Source organism: Cardiocondyla obscurior, linkage group LG14 (assembly GCF_019399895.1).
Source record: "Cardiocondyla obscurior isolate alpha-2009 linkage group LG14, Cobs3.1, whole genome shotgun sequence".
NCBI lineage: Eukaryota > Metazoa > Arthropoda > Insecta > Hymenoptera > Formicidae > Cardiocondyla > Cardiocondyla obscurior.
This window is the reverse complement of record NC_091877.1, coordinates 505844-531171: the sequence shown is the minus strand read 5'-3', so window position 1 is coordinate 531171 and position 25328 is coordinate 505844. Positions and strand designations below refer to the sequence as shown.

General features: G+C 37.8%; 5 protein-coding genes across 12 annotated transcripts in view; 2 read left to right on the top strand and 3 right to left on the bottom strand.

Moving 5' to 3' along the window:
- LOC139108155 (solute carrier family 2, facilitated glucose transporter member 1) overlaps nucleotides 1-7765 on the top strand; it is a 65182-nt gene extending 57417 nt beyond the window's left edge. The window contains exons 1-8 of one of the 6 annotated variants that reach the window (XM_070666244.1): nucleotides 1176-1395; nucleotides 4065-4135; nucleotides 5553-5681; nucleotides 5761-6034; nucleotides 6127-6417; nucleotides 6528-6934; nucleotides 7027-7298; nucleotides 7388-7765. In XM_070666244.1, the coding sequence (XP_070522345.1) occupies nucleotides 1380-1395; nucleotides 4065-4135; nucleotides 5553-5681; nucleotides 5761-6034; nucleotides 6127-6417; nucleotides 6528-6934; nucleotides 7027-7298; nucleotides 7388-7493 (1566 nt within the window). In that variant the 5' untranslated portion in view covers nucleotides 1176-1379 and the 3' untranslated portion in view covers nucleotides 7494-7765. Of the gene's footprint in view, nucleotides 1-1175; nucleotides 1396-3748; nucleotides 4136-4324; nucleotides 4941-5552; nucleotides 5682-5760; nucleotides 6035-6126; nucleotides 6418-6527; nucleotides 6935-7026; nucleotides 7299-7387 lie in introns of those variants that run through there. The other 5 variants (XM_070666245.1, XM_070666248.1, XM_070666243.1 and 2 more) reach the window with 5 other exon arrangements.
- A 171-nt stretch (nucleotides 7766-7936) lies between these two features.
- On the bottom strand, nucleotides 7937-10905 carry LOC139108157 (solute carrier family 25 member 35). The gene is made up of 5 exons (XM_070666252.1): nucleotides 10768-10905; nucleotides 9582-9963; nucleotides 9089-9307; nucleotides 8708-8822; nucleotides 7937-8202 (listed from the first exon to the last, which is right to left on the bottom strand). The coding sequence occupies exons 1-5, from the start codon at nucleotides 10788-10790 to the stop codon at nucleotides 8000-8002; spliced, it is 942 nt and encodes a 313-aa protein (XP_070522353.1). The 5' UTR covers nucleotides 10791-10905; the 3' UTR covers nucleotides 7937-7999.
- Nucleotides 10416-14380, bottom strand: Gas41 (YEATS domain-containing protein 4 Gas41). The gene is made up of 5 exons (XM_070666254.1): nucleotides 12883-14380; nucleotides 12144-12425; nucleotides 11875-12055; nucleotides 11529-11760; nucleotides 10416-11251 (listed from the first exon to the last, which is right to left on the bottom strand). The coding sequence occupies exons 1-4, from the start codon at nucleotides 12928-12930 to the stop codon at nucleotides 11588-11590; spliced, it is 684 nt and encodes a 227-aa protein (XP_070522355.1). The 5' UTR covers nucleotides 12931-14380; the 3' UTR covers nucleotides 10416-11251; nucleotides 11529-11587.
- Nucleotides 14381-14564: 184 nt separating this feature from the next.
- Nucleotides 14565-20032, bottom strand: Pfrx (6-phosphofructo-2-kinase/fructose-2,6-biphosphatase). Of its 3 annotated transcripts, none has more exons than XR_011546625.1 (7): nucleotides 19691-20019; nucleotides 17457-17884; nucleotides 16871-17242; nucleotides 16452-16553; nucleotides 16139-16373; nucleotides 14855-15714; nucleotides 14565-14769 (listed from the first exon to the last, which is right to left on the bottom strand). XR_011546625.1 is itself a non-coding variant. In XM_070666250.1 (7 exons), the coding sequence occupies exons 1-7, from the start codon at nucleotides 19869-19871 to the stop codon at nucleotides 14689-14691; spliced, it is 1527 nt and encodes a 508-aa protein (XP_070522351.1). In that variant the 5' UTR covers nucleotides 19872-20032; the 3' UTR covers nucleotides 14565-14688. The 3 variants fall into 3 exon arrangements, 2 of the variants coding, with proteins under 2 accessions (XP_070522351.1, XP_070522352.1); XM_070666250.1 differs by having other exon boundaries at nucleotides 15587-15714; nucleotides 19691-20032; XM_070666251.1 differs by lacking the exon at nucleotides 14565-14769 and having other exon boundaries at nucleotides 14776-15072; nucleotides 15587-15714; nucleotides 19691-20025.
- A 2141-nt stretch (nucleotides 20033-22173) lies between these two features.
- On the top strand, nucleotides 22174-24557 carry LOC139108174 (uncharacterized). Its single transcript, XM_070666266.1, has 3 exons — nucleotides 22174-22225; nucleotides 24169-24248; nucleotides 24405-24557. The coding sequence occupies exons 1-3, from the start codon at nucleotides 22174-22176 to the stop codon at nucleotides 24555-24557; spliced, it is 285 nt and encodes a 94-aa protein (XP_070522367.1).
- Nucleotides 24558-25328: the final 771 nt, after the last annotated feature.

The following is a 25328-nucleotide window of genomic DNA, read 5'->3' as shown; positions in this document are numbered from 1 at the left end:
ATTTACGAATATGTGGTAAAACAGCAAAGTTCAGCTTGCCTTTAGTCGTAGAGAAATAAAAAAAATTAAATGGAAAAATATTACGTATTATATTAATGCGTTGTACTATATAAAACATACGAGTGTCTTAATACTGGAGCTAATAATTAACAATTAATTAGTACATTGATATCTGTATAGATATCGTATCTAGAACAATATAAGTGAAAGCAAGGATCAATTAAAATTAGCAAGGGAATATATATCAATGCTTTTATCTCGACAAAAGTAAATGAAAATTTCAATAAAAGCATCTCTTAATGTAAAATTTAAAAATATTACTTTAACATTGATTGTTCTACCGTTAATAACGCAATTAACAATATATCGCGATACTCTTTCGGATTACGTAAATAAAAATTCTATAAAAAAAAATGTAAAAGAACACAAGATGCACTTGTGTATTTCGAAGACTTATTTTTCCGACGTATATCTTTTACGTCATTCGCAAAGAATTAAAATCCTCGTTTTAGCATAAATGTAATTTTTTTTTTATTTTTTATTGAGATTGTATCGCATTTCGCCACGATCGTGCATTTGTCATGAATAAGTATGACTGACGAAATTAATAAAAAAAAAAACTGAAGAAAGACGAACTGCAAACTGCTTACAAATATAAAATCATATTAATCACGCATCGATACATGAACATGATTGCATACTGATCGAACTAATGCTTGCAAAGTATTCGCAAGATTCATAAATAACACTCGACATAATTGATAAATAAATTTTTTTTTCTTTTTTTTTACATAAAGCATTATCTCGCGAAAGCATTAGTTGCTTTCTATGTCCTCAAGCGGTAAAGTAAATTTTTTTGTTAACATGCGTGCATAGTTATCGTTAATTAGCTATGAAATTAGAAACCCGACACGTCATTAATTACAAGGCGTCGATAGTTCTTCATTAAAAAATATCATTAATTATAAATCCGTATTATAATAATTTAAAAGAAAAAATTTGATATTATATTTTTGTTCCACTTACATTGTAGATTTTTAATTAAAATTCTCGTTCAAACTCAGGCTTGCACTCTAGATCTCTTAAAGTAAGTTCCCATGCAGTCTCTGCACGCGCCGTTTTATGTCAGATATGTGCGCGAACGTTGCCTTTGTACGCTATGTCTAAATCAAACGGAACAGCGGTATTAACTGTTCCGATCGCTATCGCCGGCCAACGTTCGTGGCCGTGACGGCGGTTGAAAGCAAAGAACCGCAACAGCGGTTAGTCGTACTGCAGTCTACGTCGACAGCGGTTGATACTGCGTGTGCTCTTGAAAATCTCGAGCGGCCGCGACTAACAATAAGTGAACTCCGTTCGTGCGTTGAACTATAAAAGATATGGACGAGAACCAAGGTACGTCTTGGAGTTGAAACACGAAACAAGAACGCCATAAGGAACTTTACATACCGCAAAGAACTGAAAATCGACGAGCTCGTTGGAACAAAAAAATTTCATAAAATGCGCCGCCGTACGTTTCAGATTAATAGACGCTTGTTAACAAAAATTTTTCCCGTTAATTTTCATAAAAACGTCATAAATACTTTTCACGTTGACATCGGAATCTTGCAAATGACGTCATTCGCTGCAGGCGATAAGCACGCGAGTTTTGTCGCCACACCGCGAGCTCCAAGTGTTATTTTTACGCAAAACTCGTTTAAAGAACGTCACATATTTATTCTTTGAACCCTGGCGCGTCATGCGGGATCGTCGTTTTTATTTCGTCGCGTTCGCTCCCACGTATCAACGTAATTTACCTTGCAATTGGAGAACTCGTGGCAACGAAAGCGCATCACAATTGTGCGTCTCATGCACCACGGTGCACGTGCGAGGACGTTCTATTTTTGCTCCACGAATTTTCATGACGAGAACCGAGGCGCCGACGCAACGCTCTTTGTATCCGACTTTGCGGTACTTTACAGATTAAACGTCGTAAGAAACGCTCAGCGCTGACGAAGCTTAACTTTATGTCTAACGAATCATTGGAAAAATCTATCGCTTGTTTATTTTTACATTGTTTCGTTCGGTTAATTAAAATTTAGTCATTCGCATATGCTTCTTATATATTTTTTATTAATGCAATGATGATAACGATATTCCTTGACCTAGACCTAGACAAACTTCTCGTGTGACATCAAGAACAAGTAGACCGTTCATTCGATTCGCAGAGTTAACTCCGCAGTTATTAGTAAAGAAAAAGAAAACGTAAATCTTGAAATATGCAGGTTCCACTCGTGGTCCCCGCAACAGGTTTGTACAAGATGTCTGGTTGAGCAGGTACGGGACTTTCTTGTCGACTGGAATTCTATCTATCTTTAAGAACTTAATACTATGCAACCAGACATCTTGTACATTTAAATTTTAAATGTCGAAAAGAGACATGCAGAGTTTAAACACTGAGCAATCAAGATGCAGCGGCGATGTAACCTTACACCTAGAGATTTGTTTCGTAACGTTATATTTACTCGTTGTTGAACGTTAATTATGGATCGACAGGAATTCTATTGACTTGCAAGTCATGCTTTGTTTACACATGCCAGCGTGTTCGTGTAGCCACGCAAGAACGCGAGAGTACGACTTACAGGGTGTACAGGAATATAAACTTTATCTCATGAAATGCATTAAACACTTTTTCTTTTATCTTGCATATTCAGAAATTAATTTCTTCTGCTTTTACGTTCATACTGCAAGCAGATAATTAGCGGTAATTAAAGTTTGATAGATGTAGAAGATGATACTAAAAAAAATAAAACAAAAAAAATGTAAATTAATTTTTTTAATGCTCCAAAGATTTATTTTACTTAGTGATGTTTAAAAGATATTTGTTTTAATAAAAATTTAGTTTAAAAATATTATTTAATTACTTCTCGATTACTTTTTTTTTTTTTTTTTTTCGTTGAAAACTCTTAAAGATTTGAGAAAAAAATAAGACTAAGGTTTTTATTCTAGACACCCTATATATCGGCTAACCTTAAGAACGTCGTCTCGTGTTCGAGAACTAGCGGAGGAAGTGAAGGAAATGAGAAAAAAAAAATCGGAACGATCTGAACGGACGAGAATGCATCTTGGCTGATCTACTTGCCCAAGCTTTAAAATTTACAAGTCGAGAATCTGAGAACTAAAATTTATCATAAACTAGTCTTATTCCTCAAAGTAAAATATTTATTATTTTCTACATTTTTCCTTTTTTTCTATATCTTTATCTTGTTCGTCCACGCGCAAAATTAATTATTTTAATAATTTAAGAACAACAGAAAAAATGTATAACACAACGCGAATATAAAAATAAATTTTCAATCATTGCATTAATTTTATAATCCAACAAAAAAAATAATAACTCTACCCACATTAATAAAACAGTACAGTATTCCTAATTTAACCGATTAAATTAAAAAAAAAACTATAATGAAAGTTACGTCTTTCTAAGTCTAATAATTCGAGATTGTTTTAAATACAACCTCGTCACGCGATGCCAATTGATTTAAAAGTTAAATAGCCTGCGTGTAAGAAACGTGGAACATTGTCGAGTATAGGATGCATGCAATTATCACCCCTAGCGAACGGGGAGGGTTGAACGACGCGCGGCGCCTACGGCGCGACGTTCTCCACCCCAACCTAATCCGACGCACGTATTCTGCGACAGTGGAGAACGTTTCCGTCCACTACGGGTCATCGTCAGTGGTGCCCGCGACACGTGTCGCGGCATGACGATAGGTAAACTCACTCCCGCCAGCCTTTCCTCTTTCGCGAGCGCCTCCGGATTCTCGGGCGAGGGAGGAAAATTGAATCGGTGAATCCGGGGGATGCGACGCCGCGGCGCTATTTCCACCCTCTCACGCGTCATTTGGATCGATCTCTGCGGGATGTGGCGAACCGGCTGCAAATGCGACCGCGTCGTCATCTCACCCCTCGGGAAACGTTTTGCACGTTCACATGCACTTGGCCGCGCGATCTCGGACGCGTCCACGTGTCCGCGACTCGATGTGGAGGTTGCTCGCGGTACAAACGTTTCCTTATGCTTGCAGAGACCGACGCGTCCGCACTGTGCATCGATGTGTCAAAGGTGAAATCGTTGGCCGGGGAACCGCGGAAGTCCGTAAGTCTTGCCACTCTTGCTTTTCTTTTCCATCGCAGCCTGGTGTCGTGTTTAAAATTAACTTTCCCATTTTGACCCAGGTTTAGATATTTAAAACCTCGACCGCAAGTATTTTATTTTATTTTTTTTTTCTCGTTGATCACTGCTTAACTCTTTGGATCCGAAATGTTTCTGTAAAAAAAATTAAAATGTTAGAGAAATGCAAATTATCTGTTATTTATATTGATTAGAATATATAGAATATTGTGTTATAGATCGCAATTAGAAAGTTATCTGTAATTCGTTGGGACGTCAAGGGGTTAATATTATTTCTCAAAACTTTAAAAAAATAATTATTGATACAGTCATAGTTGCCTGTATATTCTTTTGCGAGTGGTACAGGCTTTGGTATACGGTGTTTGGTTTTTACAGCAAAATACTGTTGCATTAGAATAAGTATCTTGTATATAACGAGCGCTCTTTCAAAAATCGACGTCTTGTATGCAAAAAAATATTTCACGAAAGTTTTTGCGTCAGCGAATTTCTCGTGTGGCATTCCTTTTTACGAGTCTCTATGTATGTGTGCGCGCGAGTGCACCGTTTATATTCTTAAAACAAACTGTCGCAGGGTACATTCCGATTCTTTGATAAATTTATAATAATGCATGGTTGGCTATCTGAATAGTTTACAGGTATGCCCATGGTGTGTGGTTTTATTGAATTTTGTTCCATCATTCCGTCCTGGCTTTTCCATGTTATCACTGATTGGTCTACGAGGGTGGCAGAACACACTTCATATTGCTTACGATGCTTAATTATGTGAGCGGTATGGTTTTCTGATTTTACATATCGTAAATTTGGTTTTTTTAAGAGATTGGTGAAGTCCGTACGTTACATCAAAAATATCGAAATGTCCAAAAATCAGACTCCCTTTTTTTTCTGGTATTAAATTAATAAAAAAAAATTAATAGAAATATTTATTGGAGATTTCGCTGCAATTAATTACGTCGATATAATCCAGCGAGACTATCATTATTCTTTATTTCTAACCGTTACGTAAAACTGATATCTTAGGACTCTATTGTATAAGTCGGTCGTAATATAAATTTATCAGAATTCATCTTCACGCATCTCCATATTATTATGAAAACTCGTGCCGACAGATGCTGCAAGTGACGTTTATAAATTACGTTACGATTTATATGTACACGAAGCATATGTCATTTACATTTGTTGAGCGACTAAATTACTGAGCAAAGAATAAAAGTAGCTCCGTAAGATTTAACAGAGATAATTTTCTGAAAGTTGTTGCTCTTGTTACGCAGAATAAATATTTTTTTATGCGTAATAAACCATTCACCTTTCACTTAAAAGGAGAGAAGAAAGAACACTCTTCTCACAGCGTGGCTGACTTCTGATCTTGTAATTTCTTTGATAGGAGTGTAATACACACGATGCCGATCCCGGTGGATGGACCCCGTTGCTGGTTCTGGGCGGTGCGACTTGCTGCCTGGGATCAGCATTGCCAGCAGGATATAACATAGGTGTCATGAACAATCCTGCTCATGTTCGTAGTAGAACCATTACGTAATTCCACCAACCGCAATATTACCTGAAATTATAATTTATTATATAATTACTTGCAGCTTATGCAATCGTTTTGCAACGATAGCATTCGAGAAAGGTACAACGTACAAATGTCGAGCTACGAGCTCCAGATACTATGGTCCACTGTAGTATCGATCTTCCTTATCGGAGGTGTATCAGGATCTTTAATCGCCAGCTGGCTCAGCGACAAATTCGGAAGAAAAAACGCGCTGTGCGCTGGAAATCTTTGCGGTATTATAGGAGCTGTTCTGTTTTTACTCGTGCGAGTCACGAACTCGGTTGAACTTTTTCTCATTGGTCGAGTGGCCGTCGGTGAGTCGAGCAATTTTTTTTTTTTTTTTTTTCTCTCCACATCGACTTTCGAATTTCCGTGTAATGTATTTTTTTTGAATAAATATTTGTAGGACTTTCCGGCGGTCTAGCTACTGCTTTGCTCCCGATGTACATGACAGAAATAGCGCCTTTGAAATTAAGAGGCGCCGTCGGAGTCTTATGTCAGCTGGGCATCACCTGCGGCGTGCTGATGGGCCAGATCGCCGGGCTCGAAAATGTCCTAGGTACACCGGAATCCTGGCACATTATGCTTGCATCTTTCTCACCACTCTGCCTCGTTGCCTTATTACTGACTATCGTTTTGCCTGAAAGTCCGAAGTATCTGTACATAATTAGAGGAGAGCAGGGAAAGGCTCTTAAAGGTACGTGAAATATTTCACGGAAGATCATCCGTATTTATAAATTTTAAATTGTTTTTCTATCAATATTTTACCTTTACTTTTTTTTTATCTTGAATTTTGATTTCTTTTAGAACTCAGTCGTTTACGCAATATGGATATAATGCTTTTACAAAGCGAGATTACTAGTTTGCAAGAGGAACTAGCAATGAGATCAACAAGCGAGACGTGGGATATCAAGCGTGTGTTGAAAGAGCCGACTGTAAGACTACCTTTATTCTTAGTGTGCTTCATGCAATTCGGTCAGCAGCTCAGCGGCATTAACGCTGTTTTTTACTACTCGAATACGATATTTCTCGGGGCTGGTTTAGGAATTACCGGTGCTCAATACGCGACTCTAGGCACTGGTGTCGCGAACATTGGAATGGCAGTTATCTCCGTGCTGATAATGTCGTTATTCAGCAGAAGAAAAGTACTTTTCTTAAGCTGTTACTTATGCATAGGATGCCTTATTGTTCTGCGTCTCTCTATCGCACTAATCGTAAGTAAACAATATTAACAGTATTAAATATATTTTAATGGTGTAACACGAGTCTTTGCAACATTAAGCGATATTCCACGTCTCTTTTACAGCACAAAGCTTCCTTCATGCCATGGGTTTGCACCGTCACAGTGTTAGCGTACGTCATATTTTACGGCATCGGTCTCGGTCCTATACCATTTTTTATCGGCTCTGAATTATTTGACGTCGGTCCTAGATCCGCCGCTATGTCGTTAGGCAGCGTGTTCAATTGGGGAGGAAATTTCATCGTTGGGATGATGTTTCCCTTGTTACAAGCTGCGATAGGCCCGTACGTCTTCCTAATCTTCGCTGGAATCATTCTGATCTTGGTGCAAGTAAACCAGTACGTAGTATTTTTTTTTTTTTTTTTTATCATCATCAATCAACGCGCGATATTCTGCATTCGTGACGTGAAATTATTATCTGTTTCAGAGTGTACTTGCCCGAAACGTTAGGTCGTACCACGACAGATATAGCGGCAGCCATGACTCAAGGTTTCAAATCAAGACCGAATGTTAAACTCAATGCGAACGCTTGATATAACTCGACTACGTCCTTTTTATACAATTTTTTTAACGCAATCAACAAGTTGTTATACTCAGACGCAAGTGACGATTCGTACGTTGCTCACGACAGAGTTCATACGATCGCGTTGAACTCTCGTAAAGAGAAACTTCTCGATCCGGGAGTAATTTATTCTAGCGAAATTCAAACGCGAACGAATTTGATACACTATTGACCATTTGTACATATTCTATTCCGTAAATATCGGATAGCGTAAAGTAGTATCTCGTGCACACGCGAGGACGATTGAATCATTGGAATAAGCACGGCAAAGATTTTTACATTTATACAATATCGAACGTACGTCCGTAATTCTATCCGCAATCGAGAGATCACTGCCAGTACGTAACATCAATTTTATTCCGAATAGATTTGCAATATTTATTGTTCGGCATTCTTGAAAAAATTCTATAAAACTTCCGCTTTGCATATATATCTATTATATATACATATATAAAATTTATACATAACTCTCTAATATCATTTGGCTCGTGTTCTAAAATTGCTGTACACTTGATCCAGCTTCTCGTAAAACACCAAGCACAGAACAGTATGCGGCGCTATCCTCATCCACGTTGGAAACGTTCCTTTGTACAAGCCGGTCAGACCTTCGGTGCGGAATATCTTGACGAGCGCATCTCCGAGTCCATTGTAAAGGGTTCCTTTTCCGGTAACGTCCGTCTCTGTGTATGCATACGTTCAAAAAAAATTTAGTATAAGCAGTCGAGTTTCAGACATAGCAATAAACGCATAATCTACGCTTTTTTTTTACGAGATTTAAATAGTCTAGTGTTAAGGACAACTTTTTATCCTCTGAAAATGTTCTAGCTAATCGAGCGTGTTTCGCGTTACGTTCGAGAAACTTTATTACGAGTTCTATACACGAGGTACATTTATAGTTACGCGTCTTAGGATCGTATTTATAGTCACCGCTTTGTATTTATAGTGGCGTATGCCAAGTTAATGCGTTATGTGAGACGTGTCGGGTAAACGCGCGACAAAAAGTAATATTTTATCGAAAAAAATGGGGACGTTCTGCCGAATAAATTCGCTCTGCGATGAAGACTCATGTGGAGTTTAACTTCCGTCGCGTTTATGATTGCAAGTTAACGCCGACACGCAATCGTGGCCTTTGGTAAATCGCGCTTAAACAAATTTCAACACGCGATTATTTCAACGTATACTCACGTTGATTGTATAATCGCGTGGCCAGGACGTCGAACGGTTGCATGGTGACGGCCACGCAGCTACCTCCGATCAAGGAGGCCAGAAAGGTTAGCAATATCGGGCGATCTGGAAATATCTGAAAGAAATTAAGAATCCTACGTTGCGTTACACCGACAAGTGTGACCCTCGAGTCTCTCACTGAGGTTTATTGAATCACCAATCGGTGCCTTCGTACATATCCAGGTCGAAAAAGAGTAATTGCTTTCGATATGCTTTCCAGTTTTATAATTGAAGTAGACGTAATCGGTATTATTTTTTTTTTTATAATATAAAAGCAGGTGAAGAAAATTGAAGACCTCAGTGTGGGAAAGAAGGTATCGCTCTTTAGAGACTACTACTTACATTTAACGAGCGTAGCCAGTCCGATGCTAATCCGAAGGTGGTCAGCTGCGTCGCCGAGCCGACGAATACACGCGGCATGCTGGCATTCCATCCTCTGTATAAAGCCACAAAGCCACCCTCCATCCATAAGGATTTAAAGGCGTCCCACGATCCTGAGTGATTGTGCTGAAAGCCCACGGCGATGGATTGCGCAGATTGCGCTTGTAACTGCGTTTTGACCTAAAAAAATATTATACGATAATCCAGTTAATTGTAATTTGCGTGCTGCATAGGCACCAATTACTCTCTCTCTTTCTCATTATCTACATTTCTAGGCAAAAATGTTTATATCTTGTATCTTTATTACAAAAAAAAAAGAAATTGTCTAAAGACATTTGTGTGCGTATACTTCCGAGAAACCGTGCTTTCTTTCTTATTTTACATTCTACGTTTCTTTTTAATTAACATTATGATCAATCTTATTCAAAATAGAGCACATTTCGTCATACGGTACCAGGTACAGTGGGCTGCCGAGGACGGCACCGGTACAACCGGCGATGCCAGACACCAGAGTGGTCCGCAGAATATCGGTGTTGCCTTGCTTGTCGACGATTAACTCGTAACGCTGAGCGGACTTGTATACGCCCAGTCGGATACCGTTGAGCACGACTTGGAAGGCGAGCGCAGGCACAAGTCCCGCCTGCAGGGCGAGCACACCTTCGTGCTTGGCGATAAGGTACGCGGCGTGCAGTGTGTTTTTATATATCTTCGTGTACGAGCCTCGCGCCTCGAGTTCTCCCTGCAGCTGCAGCCGCACCTTCACCACGTCCACGGGGTTCGTGAAGAAGCCAGCACCCACGGCCGACAGAGCGCCGAGAGCGAACTCCACGCCGGGTCTGAAAACAGGTAAGAGTCAGTCGAAAGTCGTTTTATTTCCATTTTTTATTCGGTCTATTGGGATTCATTAATATATTTAAAATCTATTCTAGTTCTTTCCTTAATTATTCCTTATCTACATAAAAAATGCTCGTGTGTTTCTGACTAAAGAAAAAAAAAAAAATTTTCTTTTTTCATTGACTTAATATTTTTTAAATGCCAAGTTATCTTAATATTGCGGAATAAATACATAATTTCATTCTTTCTGCATTTTAAAATATAATAATCACTTGTGACAATAAAAGACTCGCATAAGTATATTAAATTAATAAAAAATATATTAGAAGTAAATTATTTCTATTATTAGTTTCACGAACTTAATTACAAATTCTTCTTGATACACCGTTTCTCATTGTCTCGTTGTCGAGCATAAACGCGATTGTAAAACATGTACAAGTATGCACAGGTGTGCACAAGTATTTCCTTTGTTAAATAAATAAGAAAGAATCTCTCTTTGTCCTCGAGTTTGTCGGGACAAGTTTCACAAAACTTTACGCGTTCAAATTAATTTAAATTAAAGCCTAAAACTTGAGAACTTTCGTTTTTAACGCGAGAACGCTTCAGCGGTCGTTCGAGAGAGGGGAAAAAAAAAAAACGTCGTCTAAACACCACGCACTCGCGTAGCCGCGTCAGTGTGACTGGCCGGTTGATTGTTACGTAACACTGTGAATCACGCGCCGCCGGTTAGGCAGCAGACAAGGCGAGATCGGATCAAGAATAGTTTATGATCGAGGACGGTGAAACCTAATGCACACAATGCTCACGTTTTCTCGACGACCGCACTCATCTCTCGCCTAGGTAGAGTTGGAGAGAGACAGACGACCTTTTGAAGCTACCGAACTCGCCGCGGATCATCGGCGGTTTATAACAGACGCAGCGCCGGCGTTGTCGCGTGCGCTTTACGTTACTATACATATATATATCCAGCAATCTTGACGTAGTTTACATCACGTCTTGTGCATTAGCAGCGTTTACATGCGCGATAATGATTCCTCAATTATCGGCCTCCGTTGCATGTAGGGCTTTTATCTTATCCTTGGATTTCGAAACATTTCAAAATTTATCTCGTACTTTCAGTTAGTTTCCTCAAACTAATCAACATACTGATAACTCGTTATCTTGTAGTTTATATTATAATAACTTGTAGTCTTGCAGTTTCTAGGCTTCCGACGCAAAGAATTTATTTGTGTCCAGATATAGGTCTTTTTATATACGTTAATCTCTATATTGTTTTCACTTCGTTCAATACTGAAAAGTTAAAAGATAAAAATATATAATTTATTATTATTAAAATTTAATATGATACATTACAGACTCCTTAAAAATAAAAAATTACACAAAAAACCTAAAGATAAAATTTATTACAAATTACAAGTATAACTTGTACTAATAATGTAATAAAAAATTTTATTTCTTATCAGCGACGTTGGATATACAATATAGTAATCATTTTTAAAATAATTAAAATAAAATTTAATTATAACGAAATTATGTACACTTTATATATGAAGAAAAAGATATTTACTGGACAAATAATCGATGTTTTTGGATGGACGTCGATGTTTCCGTCTCAAAACAATGTAATTAGGCAACGGATAAACTTCCACCGGCTTTAGAAATCTTTGCAATCTCTTCTTTAAACTTTGCAATAGTTTCTTTTGCCAGTGTCAATTTTTCTTTCAAATCTATCACTTCGAGTCTTATTTTATTGCGTGCCTCCATAATATCTTTCATTGTAGATTCCTTCAATGCTTCAACTGCAAGAATAATTACAAATTGTTAAATTAATAAAATAAAAAAAAAATTTTTTAATAAATAAAATGTTAATAAATGTAGATTAATCTTTAGCTAAATGATCATAGGAATTATACAATCTGTATTATGCCGCCAAACTCCAAGTGTCATGGGCCTGCTAGAACTCAGTAAATGTTGCATCAATGCTGTTGGATCTTGAAATACTATCTCTTCGTAAAATTCAGAAACTAGATTCTTCTTCCCTAATTGTATTTCAGGCGTTGATTGAAACAATTTCAATATGTGATATATCGTCACCTGAAATTAATTTATTATTTTTACGATCGACAAAGTAAGCCGAATTAATAAATTTTTTTTTTTTATCGTGACAAGCTCGTTTACTTACAGGACGTTCGTTCGGATCGTGAAAATAAATCTTAATGACTATTTCAAATTCTCCCCAGCCTGTTTCTGTTAACTCGTACGGTGGCTTCGTGACGATTCGATTAGGATTGTTGTAGCTCTCATGCAGCTTGAAATGCACCTTTTTCACATAAGTGGACATGTCCTCATTGTTGTATGGCTTGACGTACACAGTCCATTGATGTGTATGTCCATCTTCCTCCCTCTTTTTTCCAAAGTAACGCGATACATTGCCATAAACTATAGGCTTAACCACGGTAACTCCCTATAATAATTAAATTACTTAATAAAATAACACATTTTCTGTACTTTATGTACGCTGAAAGGCAGATACGACGACGGCAGCTAGCGAACGTGATTTTATCGTAGCGTCGTGCGCGTCGATTTTTACATGTACCGCATATATATACCGCGCCGGCCGGTTTGCCGAAGACTGATTTCTCCCCGTTCCCTCATCTCCTACCTCTGCCGCCTAGGATTACGTACGCTAGCCGTTGTCGCCGCAGAAAACGTCACATCTGCTTTTCGGTGTACTTAAAAACGAGAAAAAAAATTGACTAGATTTGGTAGAATCTAAGAGCATACGTCAATCAGATTTACTATTTTTACAACAACTACAAAACAGCATTTCTGCTGAACGCGACCATTCCGAGATAGTTTAGAGATAATAAAAAGTATAAAAAAGTAAATTTATCAACAGGTACAGCAATATTTTAGGTTACCTTCACTCTACCGCCAGAATCGGGGCCGAATTCGTTAGTAGACGCCATTACTCTTGCGATACTTCAAACCGTATACCTTTAATGAAACTGCGATCCCAAGGAACTTGAAGCATTCCTTCCTTTAATTATACTTCCGAGGTCCTTTTACAAATTATCGCATTTACTCTAATAATTGAATAACGCTCCAACGCCGGCAACCCGTACACTGGCGGCTCGTAGCGGACTTCGTTGAAATTCCGAAACCGATAGTTCGAACGAAATCCACTACGAGCTTCCCACCATTTCTCCCGCCAAATTGAGAATAAGTCAAACATTAAAATAAAATTCAATAATACATCTGAATAATTAAATTAAATATTTTTAAACTAAAATAAAATAATACATAATTAATTGTAACTTTTTTATATAATTTGTTGAAATATCCAGCTTGCAAGAAATTCTATTTTCAGCGGCGTAAACTTAATATCGAACAGGAATCCCTAAATCAGTAAGTAAACGCATAAAATTACATGTGTTATTTATTATATGTTTCTCAGCGATCGAGATACATATTTATAATCGAAATCCGTAATCTTGCTACTTATTATGCATACAAGATCGCAATGTACATGTTAGACAATGAACTGAACTGTAACATGTTCCGTTAAACTGATTGGAAGTGTTATCGAATATCTAAGATATTGTATTAGGTCTCGAATACCTTTACGTAGCCGAGTGTTATTATCAACGTCACAATTCTTTTTTTTTTTTTTTAATTTTTTTTTTTAACTTGGATCCGCCTCCTGGAAGTCTCTAAGAATCATCCGATGAGTTTTCAAAATAACGTTTGAAATATGGATGTAAAAAAGGAATACGTCTGTTTACAGATTCGCGAGTTAACACTTCGAAGTATCTGCCAAACGAAAGGGAGAGATACATAGAAATGTATATGATTCTGTCTTGAAATCACCATATAATATCGTACAAGTATTGTCTGTCGGGATATACTTTTCTCCGAGGAGAAAGCAAATACTTCAAATAATGCACTGGTTGGAGAACATGCGAGTCCATATACGCTTGTCTAGAAAAATGATCTTTTGTCCAACAAATGCGTATACGCACGTTCACCAGACTTTGTTTTAATCAACGAATCATCCCTGTATCACATATGTTTTTCTCGTTATACTTACCTACCTAGATGTCAATCAAAAAATATAAAAATCACAAAACGCACATGTGCTGCGTGTATATGATCGTCACACGAGACCTGCGTTGGTTGCAGAGGCGAAGACGATCTTCCATCCGTGCCTATGAATTTCATAGAATACGCTGCCGATCGCGCTTCGTTTCTAGCTCGCTTTTGACACATCTAGGAAGAAAAGGGCTCGGATGCGCGCTGATTCATGTACGCGAGAAGGGGCGGGCGGCAGCCAGCTGCCGAATCTATGCTGCTTCAGTGTTCTCGGTATATCAACGGTAGGGAATAGCTCTGCGTCGTGCTTTACGAATATCGTTGTTATCACGTGCGTAGTAGGTTCCCCATCCCTCGAAATTTCTCGTCTAGATATCCCGGGATCTGAAAATTGAAAGTTCCACAATGGGCATTTTAGCGTTTGCCGCAACGTGCGCTTGCGAAGAAAAGAGCAGCCTGCATATAAATGCAGACTGAAAAGGATATATTTCTCTATCGAGGATACATGCTCTACAGCAGATTTGCCACAAAGAGCTTTATTAGCGTATTAAAACAATTGAAATCAGCAGCAATGCTACAGCTTCGATTTTTAAGCCGTTTATGGATAACTTTGCATCAATGTGCTTTCGTTATTTTTACGCTGGAATACATAATTGCCCATATATAAGTACAATTTGCCTTGCGTAAGGAGATACCAATCCATTTACCTCTATCATCTGCAATTTTACATTCTGTTAATCTTTTACAATTAATTAATTTGAATATAACTAGTTTCGTAAGTTTTTAATTAAGAGATACAACCTTGAAAAATATATATCATTCAATTTTATCATGATTCAGTTCGTTACTTCTTTCTGAACGATCAAAATATAAGTTTAATTGCATATATAATTATTTCACAACTGTTACAGTGATTGATTGAATATAAATTCCATAGAATGTCGTCATCATATCGCTGTGAACGAGCTTATAAATATACATTTAGTACCATAATGGTTCCGCAATAACGCTTATACTTTCTGAAAGTACAGCATATGTAAATATAGATTAACAATTATCCAGCAGAAATATGACTACAAATAATTTTTTTACAATTCAAACAAGATTAACGTCATGAGACATCATATAACGTTATGATTTCATATAATGCAAATATAATAAATTTATAATAAAGCACACAAATAACACATTTGTCCCAAATCCATAAAAAAAAAAAATAAAAAAAATGCATGCGATGAATTTCTAATTTATGAAAGTGATTTGTTTTTTAACAGGTACAAATGACTCTAAGGATATTTTGATTAAAGACAAAAAATTAAATAATTTGTGTTTCCAGTACAGTTAAGTGTCAAGCATTTCGAGAACATTAAAATATAAGCACAATGTATATTTCGTTGGTATAGAGTATCAGCGTCGGAAAATTAGCAAGCAAAACGAGAAGGTACTTGCTCTTATTATTTCTATTTTCAGCAAGTAAAGCACTTTCGAGGGAGAAAAACATAATTGTTACGACTTTATTATGATAAATTCTACCTTTGGTTTCGGCCGATGAGTGTCCACGGCGTTTATCCCTAGGTGAATCGTGTCCATTTTGCAACCGTAAGCGACCGGTGTTAGCTTCATAATAGTATGCAAAGGTACTTCCAAATACGGTAGTTCATCTGAAAATAGGAACAATTTGAACCTACTATATATGGAAATAAAAAATGAATATCTTGGATACTCGATCTTCGTGCGCGTTAATAAGATCATATTAAAAGAGTCGTAAAGCGAGAATAAATATAGCTATTTCACCGAACAATGAAACGAACAATTACGTCATTATAATCCGTTTTTGCGTGGACGACTATATTTATCGCTTATTTTCTGAACAGATTTCAATACGTCGAAGGCCGAAAGCTGTTGTTAGCGTTTCGATATTCAAATCTCTCCATTCTTAGACATCATAACGTGGATATTACGTATTGAGCTAATGCTGCGGTTTGAATCATTTGCTCATGCAAATAATCGAGAATAGATTTCAATATCCTATGATATAATGAATAATAATACATTACAATATTTTATTTAAAAATTTTTACTAACCTGCATTTTTATCCAAAAAGTACGCAAGTAAACACCGTAAGACCGCTTGATGACTAACGACTAAAACGTTACCCTGTCGTTCCAATTCCATTATTACAGGCTCCAGTCGTGCAACAAGATCTTCGTAACTCTCCCCCCTCGGATAACGATACGAGAATTTGTTTTGATCTCTCGCAGCAAAGTCCGTAGGATACTTGGAAGCGATTTCTTCGTAAGTCATCTCTTCGCAAATACCCTAAGATAATTCACGAAGAAGATAAAGGTAAAAAAATTGATTAATTACTTAATATATACGTATAATATTTTAACTTACGGCATCAATTTCGTTGAGAGCTTTCCACCTTTCCTGCGGTGCCTGCACGTCAGCCGCGGTTTGAATAGTTCTTTTCAGCCAGCTAGTCCAAACTCTTAAACCCTGCAGATGTTATTTAATTCATATAAAATTGCTTAAAAAATTAAGTGCATGTAAGATGGTCAAAGTAACCTGCGACGATAACAGCTCTTACATTTATGTATGCATAAAATATGCATATATTAATAATTATATAAAATACAGTTTTGATATTTTACATTTCAATTTTCTTGTACAGTTGTATTTATTTTACTATTATTAAAAACTAAATATTAGATTATAGTGATCAGAGATTAAATAAAATTTTTTATCGGCATCTAATATATATAATTATTAATAAATCGATAAAATTGGATATTGAAAAGGTCAAGGAAAATTACCTGTATGTTCTGACTACTGATATAGTCTGCCAGTGCCTTAGCATAATCATGTCCTCGCTCGCTCAAGTCTGAATCGCCGCCTATCCTGCCATCGAGGTTCATCAGGCTCTCACCATGCCTGGTCAAGTAAATCGTGCGTGGCACAATATGAATGTTCATAAGGTAGTAAACTATTCTACTTTGTATATGGCCTTCGTGCTTATGAACCAGCACCTTCTCGCCGGTGTTGTATATTTTCATGAACGACAGGTCGCTCTCGCGCTCTTCGTCCAGCGGCTGATATCGCTCTTGATAGTGCTCGATTCGCTGCATAAAGTCCGCGAGCACATCTTCTTTCTTCATATTCGCGTAATCCGGGCTACTCACTTTTACCTTGTAAAGAAATCATTCTTATAAAATATTTATATATCCATACTACATAATTAAATATATCATACATTCACTAAACCTGTTATTAACATCAATATTAATATAAAAGACTAACATAGTAAACTATTAAAAAAAACCAATCAATATAATTTTTCTAAATGTATCTATTAAGTACAGGATTGTCCAATTGCTATCTGGATGTTTCTTGAATACATACTTCCATAATGTTCTGCTCAACAATTTCTGGATCATTGCACACCGACTCAACGAAGAACAGCTTAAAACCCATCTTGCGTACAACGATGTCGCGTATGAGCTGACGTCTCTCGACCGTGGAGTTGGTGGCGTCGAAAACGGCGACCTCGCCGTCGCCACTTTCTAGCCACTGACAGACGTCATTCAAAGCGTCTTTCGCGCACTGCGTTCGTATCGCCATAGCTTTTATGTTATCGGGACGGAAGAACTCGTGACATTGATAGGCCGTGGTGGCATGCCGCCTATACTCGCCTAAGTTAAAGACCTTTGTGCTGATGCCAATCCAATTGAGATATCGACAAAGCTTCTTAGATATGTAGGTCTTGCCGCGAGCCGGCAGGCCGACCATCGCGATCACATGTGGCTTATTCACGAAATTAGCTCGTTCACCTATAAAAAAAAAAAAAAAAAGAGATGTTGAACAAGAAATAACTTTCAGAAAATCAAACACAAGATTTTTTTACGTGTGCACATAAAGTTAAAGTTATATATTAATTTAATTTTTAAATAAAAAAATATATGCACTTTTAGAAAATTTTAACGTAATAAAAAAAGTGTTACATTATATAATATATAGATTAAAATTTCGAGATCGCTTATAAAACTAGATCTAAATATACATCAAAACGAAATACTAAAAAACTGTTTTCTGCCTAAATCAGGCACCTCTCATTTACTAAATGAGCGTATAATACGCACGTGATGTTCTATCATTAATTTCGTAATTATTCCAACATTGTCATTGAAGAATATTTGAGATAAATAAATATAACATAATACAAATATATTTTAAAGAATATCCAAGATACGCTTGAAAGAAGATAAGATATTTTAAAGTTTAGATCGAAGGTCTCTTTGATTCTGTCAAGTCGCATAATTAATGATTCTGTAATGATATCTTTATTAATGATTATAATCCATAATAAAGATCGTAATCCAATAAATAATTCTTTCTGAAAAGTTTAAAGTAAAGAATACGAAGTCTGCAGTAAGATTCCGGTTCTTGCGTGCTTCAAAAGAAAATAACAATTTTAAATAATAGCTGGTCTTATCGATTCGAAATCGAAGATACGAATGCATCTAATAATTTACGATCATTTATCATGTGTAATTTTTTTTTCTTTTGTAATATCTCGTTAATACCGTTCTTTCTTCACGGATAAATGTAATGCGCCTGGCTACGTTATCTTACGTCCAATGGATTTATCTATCGAGTTTTACTTCCTTATAAGGAGATAATATGCATATCGCTGTATCAAATTGTTTATCCTCGCGCGTGAAGGAAATGAGACAGTTAATTCCGTCAACATGGACAAAAATGACGAGTTTATTTGCTTTTCGACGTTAAATACTCTGACTGCCTTCGACTGTTCAAGGTTACTCATAAAACAAAAAGTGATAATTTATCTTGCAGTCCCAACGCGATACGCCATGCGTCAAGTACGTTCGTTTCTTAGTCTTCTTTTAAGACAACGATCTGTGAACATTAACATCAATTTTTCTTCGCTGTAGATTAGCTATCGTTTCGATTTATATTTTTTATCTTCTCTTAATTCCTAAAATTATAAAAAAATAAATTAAATCAAGATTGAAATTAATCTGCCTTAGCTGAAACGAACAAGAGACAAATATTTGTTTTTTTTTATCTCATTACTTTTTTTTCTGTTAAAACGAATATACGCTACAGTGAAAAAAAAATTGCATAATGTAAAATAATTAAAAATATTTGCAAAAATGAACGAACTTTCGTTTTTGCCGAGAATCGAGGCAAACAAATAGGATTTTCTTTTCCATACCGTGCTTGGAAAATATACCCGAGCGGAAATTCGCGTGGCTGCTCTTCGGAAAGAAAAATATATCCGCGGTTACCCGTCCGCGGTCGCCGCTCGGGCGCTCTGCATCGACGGGATCACGCCGATCACCGTGACGACGAAACCGGTGCAACGCGACACCGAGGAGAAGACACCCGGTACATTGACCGCGAGATCGGAGGCCTTGAACTTCCTACGAAACGCAAACGCGGGGCCCACGTTCTTCGCACGTGTTCGATCTCACGAGTGCGTGGGGGAAGGGTGGCGAAGGGGTTGAGACGGGCGGGCGGCAGGGAGACGGAGGTAGTCCGGGCGTCCCGCGCGATCGCGCGAGAAAGAGGGAGACAGATAAAAAGCGAGACGGCGAGAAGACTCAAAATATTACCTCGTATCGGGAACGGCTTCGTCTGGATGGTGTCCGACGTCGGCGGGGTGTAATGCATCTCGATTTGGGAATCGGTCATCCTACGCGGTGCTGGTCCGACCCGTCGTGAGGGAGGAAGGGAGACGACGCGAGACTGGGTACGAGGCGGCGAGCGAAAAATACAGTGGAGATTTGCGTGCATTCATGCGCGAGACCCCAAAACCCCGAACCGCGCGCACCGTGCCGACTACGCGTACTGACCGCGATCCAGGCACGAACGACGGACGGTCGGGAGAAACGGCCGCCGTCGCCACCACCGGGTATCATGCGTCACCTATCAGAGCAGTGACAGGGGGGGACCGGGTCCAGGGGGGGCCGGGTTAGGTCTCGGCGATAAACTGAGGCGCCGCGCCATGTCATCGGCTCTTGCTTCTCTTGCGTGCGCACGATTTACATTTTCGAACCCAGGCCGTCAACGATCCTCTTCGTTATCTTCCTGAAATGATGCGTTGATTGACACGAGGGCTTATTCATTTAATTCCTTATCGGCTCGAGATCAACTTCCATCTTGTAGCTCCCTTAGAAACGTTCGAGATCTCCCCAGGTTGACTTTTGTTCAAGAAATTCTTTCAGCTGGGTTCAATTTATTTCAATTAATCACCTGCAATGTCGATTAAAAGCTATAAAATGCAGTAATAAAATGTTCGTGTGCATTCTAACATTTAGGATGAATATCTACTTACGTGAGGTACAGATACAGCGTATCTATTTGAAAAATTCATGCATGTGGTATACTTACATATATGTAAAATTATCGAAACAAAGATACGTACTTGTACTACACATTCCGTAATACGAGATTTATTAAGTATTTCAAACACATTATGCACTTCCAGTTGATTTATTTTTTCAAAAATTCCGTTACTTACTACGAGCCGTGTAGGTTCTTCGGCTTGCAGCTTTATCCCTGTTCCTAAAGCGTGCCGCAACAAATTCCTTAAGCCGAGTGCAACAAACGCGAGAAATTTCAAGCCGTAGGAAATTGACCAATCACGGCCAAGTGTTCCGACGGCATTCGGCTGCCATTTTTCTTGAATTCTTCTAAAATAAAATAAAAAGAAAGCAATTAAAGTAATAAAAGGACGGAATCTAAATGAGAAAAATTGAAAGGAAAAATAGAAGAAAATTAATCTACGTTGATTTATTTAGCTAATAATCATTTTCAATTGAGCGAGCATTAGAATAATGGCGCTGCTCGTACTTCCGCTTTCCTCTCTACGTTTCCTTCGCATCGCGGCCGTTCTTAGTATCATTCGAGCCGTGGTCCGCCTTTCCAACTTCTGCTCCGCGAAGGCAACGAGGCAAGGCACGTTTCTCCCGGTCTCATTTACTAAACCGACCAAACCGGGTTCGGCATCATTCGGTATAAACAAGTAAGTGGTCCTTCCGCTGCATTACCCAAAAGTATGCATCCATTAAATTCAATTCTGTCTGCGTTTCACTGTTTAACTTCTCGTGGCTTTCTGGTTTTTCACGCGGCGTTAAAAAAAAAAAAAAAAAAAAAAAATGCAGCACCGAGATTGTCGCAAACGAGCTATTTCTTTTTACCTCAAACTAGCATATTTATTTTAATAGCAGGGTAACATTGCGAGATAAAATCGATCAAGTTTTGCCTTTAGAGCCATTGAGATGGCAAAAACAGTTTTCTGCTCGAGTTGCTATGGTTTTTCCTCTTCGGATCGCTGCTTGATTTCGACGCGGAGTTGAATTGGATGGAAGATCAATGCGGCGTCTCAATTATGTGCTACAGAATCGCTATTTTCGTGTAAACAATTTTTTTTAATTGGTTGTCAGTCACCCTTCGTCACGTAATCGCGCTTTGACTATACCAGACAATCAAAATAGTCGCGTTACGTAACGAATCGGAAAAAAAAAAAAAACACCGTCGCAAAGATGCTAGTTTCGGAGGAATGCTTCTCGGCGAGGAGGAAAAGATATCCGAACTCGTTCTTTACTCAATGCTATCAGATATCCGTTACATTTTCTCACGTGGGAGAAGGCTCTCATGAGATAAGACGTATAGGTTAAGTCGTTTTATAAATTCCGTGGCCTCTTCGCCATGTTAGAAGCTTTGCGCTTGCAAGCGCGTGCGACATTTATTCCCTTTTCTTCATCATCGTCGTCAACGAGAAATCCTCATTGATCCTCATTTTCGAGGAAATTCAGAAGTGGAAGTTTTCAAGGTTAGTAATCGCGAGCTCGCGGACTTTCCGGCGTACAGGAATTAATTTCCCGGCGAAGTCCGAGAAACCTTCGTGGACGAGCCGACGAGGAAGTCGTGAGAGGTCAGATTTTTTTCTCGAGGTTGACTATAGGCTTGAGGTTGAAGGTTTCGTAATTGCCAAGGCTAGTCTTCGAGTACTTTAACCGTTCAGGGCTGCCGTCGCGAAAGGAAGGTCGATCTTGCACGTGTACGGCTCGGTGCCAAGTTTCCGCGGCGAATAATGGGTTTTTGCGATAGGGAAGATGTAACGGGACTTTACGGTGCTCACGGCAGTAAGTCGATCATTGTTTCAACCTTCGCGTCTCCTTCGCGAATTCGTGGCGCCTGGTCTGGGTCGGCACTCGTTCTACAAGCGAGACGCGGAAGACTTAACTACGTGATAATTCATAAATAATTTTATTTTAGGCGGAGAAGTCTTGCGTAATGAAGAGAGACGTTAGCCATCGTGTGGCGAAACAAAATCGGATGATTTAATTTAAGCTCGCTGGCCAAGAATTGCCTGTCTGTAATCAGTAATGTGAACATTATATAACGAGCTGTATAATATTTATTACTATTTATTATATTGCATAGTCTTATTATATAATTACGTAATAAATTGCAATATATATTATATAATTATATAATATTTCTTACAATTTATTATGTAATTATTTGTTTATGGATAGTCAAATATGTTTCGTATCTTTGGGGCTTTTAAAAATACGTCTTGTTTATTTGAATATGTCGGTATGATTGCAGGAGATCGAGTGAACGTCAGATTGTAGCGATAAAGTTTTTGTAGGATTAGGTCTTGCTATATCAGCGCTGAATGTACGTCTGACTAATAAGCGTTTACTGATAACAATGCTCGTGAGGGTGCTCGTTATCTTCGAGAAGTCATGTCGCTTCCTCTTCTCATCTTGGCGACGACAAAGTCGGATTCGCTAAGTGCAGAAAATTAAAAAGCAAGGAAAAAAATCCGTGGCAATGTCTGATAATGCTCAACGCAGCAGAATGTATTTATCAAAAGTATCCACTGCTAAGGATTTTTCGTTTTGCGTCTTACAATCGTTTACGATAATTCAATGACGCAAAACGTTGAAGATTAGGGTTGATTGATTAAGTTGCATTATTTTTTTCACCTCGCGGTTCGTCATCAATTCTGATATCTGATGACGCAGGAGAAACAATTTTTTTTTTTTTTTTTTTTATTTGCATTTAGATAAAGAATTCTCTCTTGTAATTTAATTGGCACTTTGAATTATTTCGCTAACTGAAAAACTGTTATTTGTATGTTAAGTTCTTGTAAATTTTTTAACGTGAATTATCAATATTAATATTCGTGTTTGCAGTAACTGCGCTGGCTTTTTATTTTTTTTTAATTTCGCATTGAGGAACTTTAGTATTTTGTCAAGATAGTAATTTACGTGTAGCTTATCGTGTCTTGAATTTGTAATAACTTAGATAAATCATTAATTTACATATTTGGGGTTTATAAATACCACCAAGTAATAAATTCTTCGATTTATATTGGACTTTACATTTATAAAAAAAAAAAAAGCAAAACTTATTTATCCAAAAGATTGTTTCGATCGCAAACGAGTAAATTTTTAATGATTTATCATTGAGATCTGTATAAAGTTTATCGAAATCATTAACCAGTGTCAAACTGAATAATTCTAAGCGTAGAAAAAAGAACTTTATTATTATTGTCTCAATAAATTATACATCAGGTGCTACGTTGTTAATGTAAAGGTTTCTCGACGTCGCAATCTTTTTTATAAGTAGAGAGCATCTTATCTAACTACTCCACAGATGTTTTCAATCGAAAAGATCATTCACTTTGCGCGCATGTGTTTTACAAAGCTACAAATTCATTGTCGCGAGCGATAAGAGCTGGTTTTACGCAAGTGACTAGGAATTTTTGTCCTCTATTCAGTTATCTCGCTGCTACTCCGTCGTTTCGCGTTACACTTCTCATTCGCCCGTTATTATAATTCACGTCCCGTGCGTTTGACGCAGTTACTGTTGCGCAGCTAAGCTGAGCCAAGTGCGTGCGTTCTCGTGTTGTATCAAGAAGAAGGTATAAATTATATAACGTATAATTAAAAAGAACATTGCGGTTTATTCGTTGTATTTGGAAGTGAGGCGATGCAGAATTGTCGCGGTCCCAATTCGAGAATATTCAGTATAATTTATTAGAATATTTATATTAATTATTGTATTCTTTCAGGATACACAAAAAAAGCTGCACTAACGAGAATGCATCCGACCCATACCGCGCTATATGCTTTCCGACTGACTCTGAATCAGGTAAATTGCATTAAGAATTTTCGGAATTCAATACTACGGTAATCTACTTCAATTACCACCTACTTAATTTGCATTTCCACCTACATTTGGTTAACTGTGTAAATATTAATTTTTTTTAATTCTGAATTAGTCTCATTTTAAAGTTTTTATTTTCAGGTAAACAGTCCAGCTTTGTACAAAGCTAGGGCTTTCGATCGCGGCACAGCGACCTCCGCAATTTTCCTTGCGACCCTTGGACTGTCTATGAGTATGTTCTCATTGAAACAAATGCGGTCGTCGCATCAGCGTCGTCTGAGAAGACTGTGCTAAAAAAAATTGTCATCAATTGTAATTCATCAACACGAAAAATCAATGGTCAACTTGAAGAAAATGAGCTCGTCGATCATGGAAACGTGTCTGCGCGACGTCTCGTCCAAGCAAAAGACACTATTCTAAATGCGAAATATGGCGTATGTCGGGTTGAGCTATGCCTCCACGTCTAGAATGAGAGCTTGCGGTTTGTAGTTATATTACGAAATTTGCAATTCTGTACAAGTTTCGCGGCGTGCTTCTCTGTTAAGCGCGCAAACGTACGTCTGAAAGATCATGTCCTCGTTCTGCAGACGTGCGTGCAAGACCGCGCGCTTTAATTACGTGGAATTTAGTACTTGGTACAGGCAGAAGTTACAAGCGCATTAGTTTTCTCATCGAAAGCGGTTTTTAACTTTGATCGTATGCTGCGCGAAGTCAGAGTCATAGCTTCTTCCTTTCTTAAAAATATTAACTGATTAAAAGGAAGAGATATTCTAATCGTGCTAGCAAACAAAGAAGTGATGCAGCAAATACAACCTCATCTTGTACGCGATCTTTTCGAGGAAAACTTTCTAACAATCAAAGTATCATAAAAAAGGATGCTTTGTGTTACTTTGCATCACAATTTAGTTTAGTTTTGTTTATTATTTTCGAAAATAGTTCCTTCTGGTGCATAGTTGCAATTTTTATGCAATCTTAATTTTATGATACTGCGATATTACAGTGCGCGCAATTTACTCGCGTTATTCTTGTTTCTTTTTGACTTTGCATGGTGCTTTAGCATTTTTC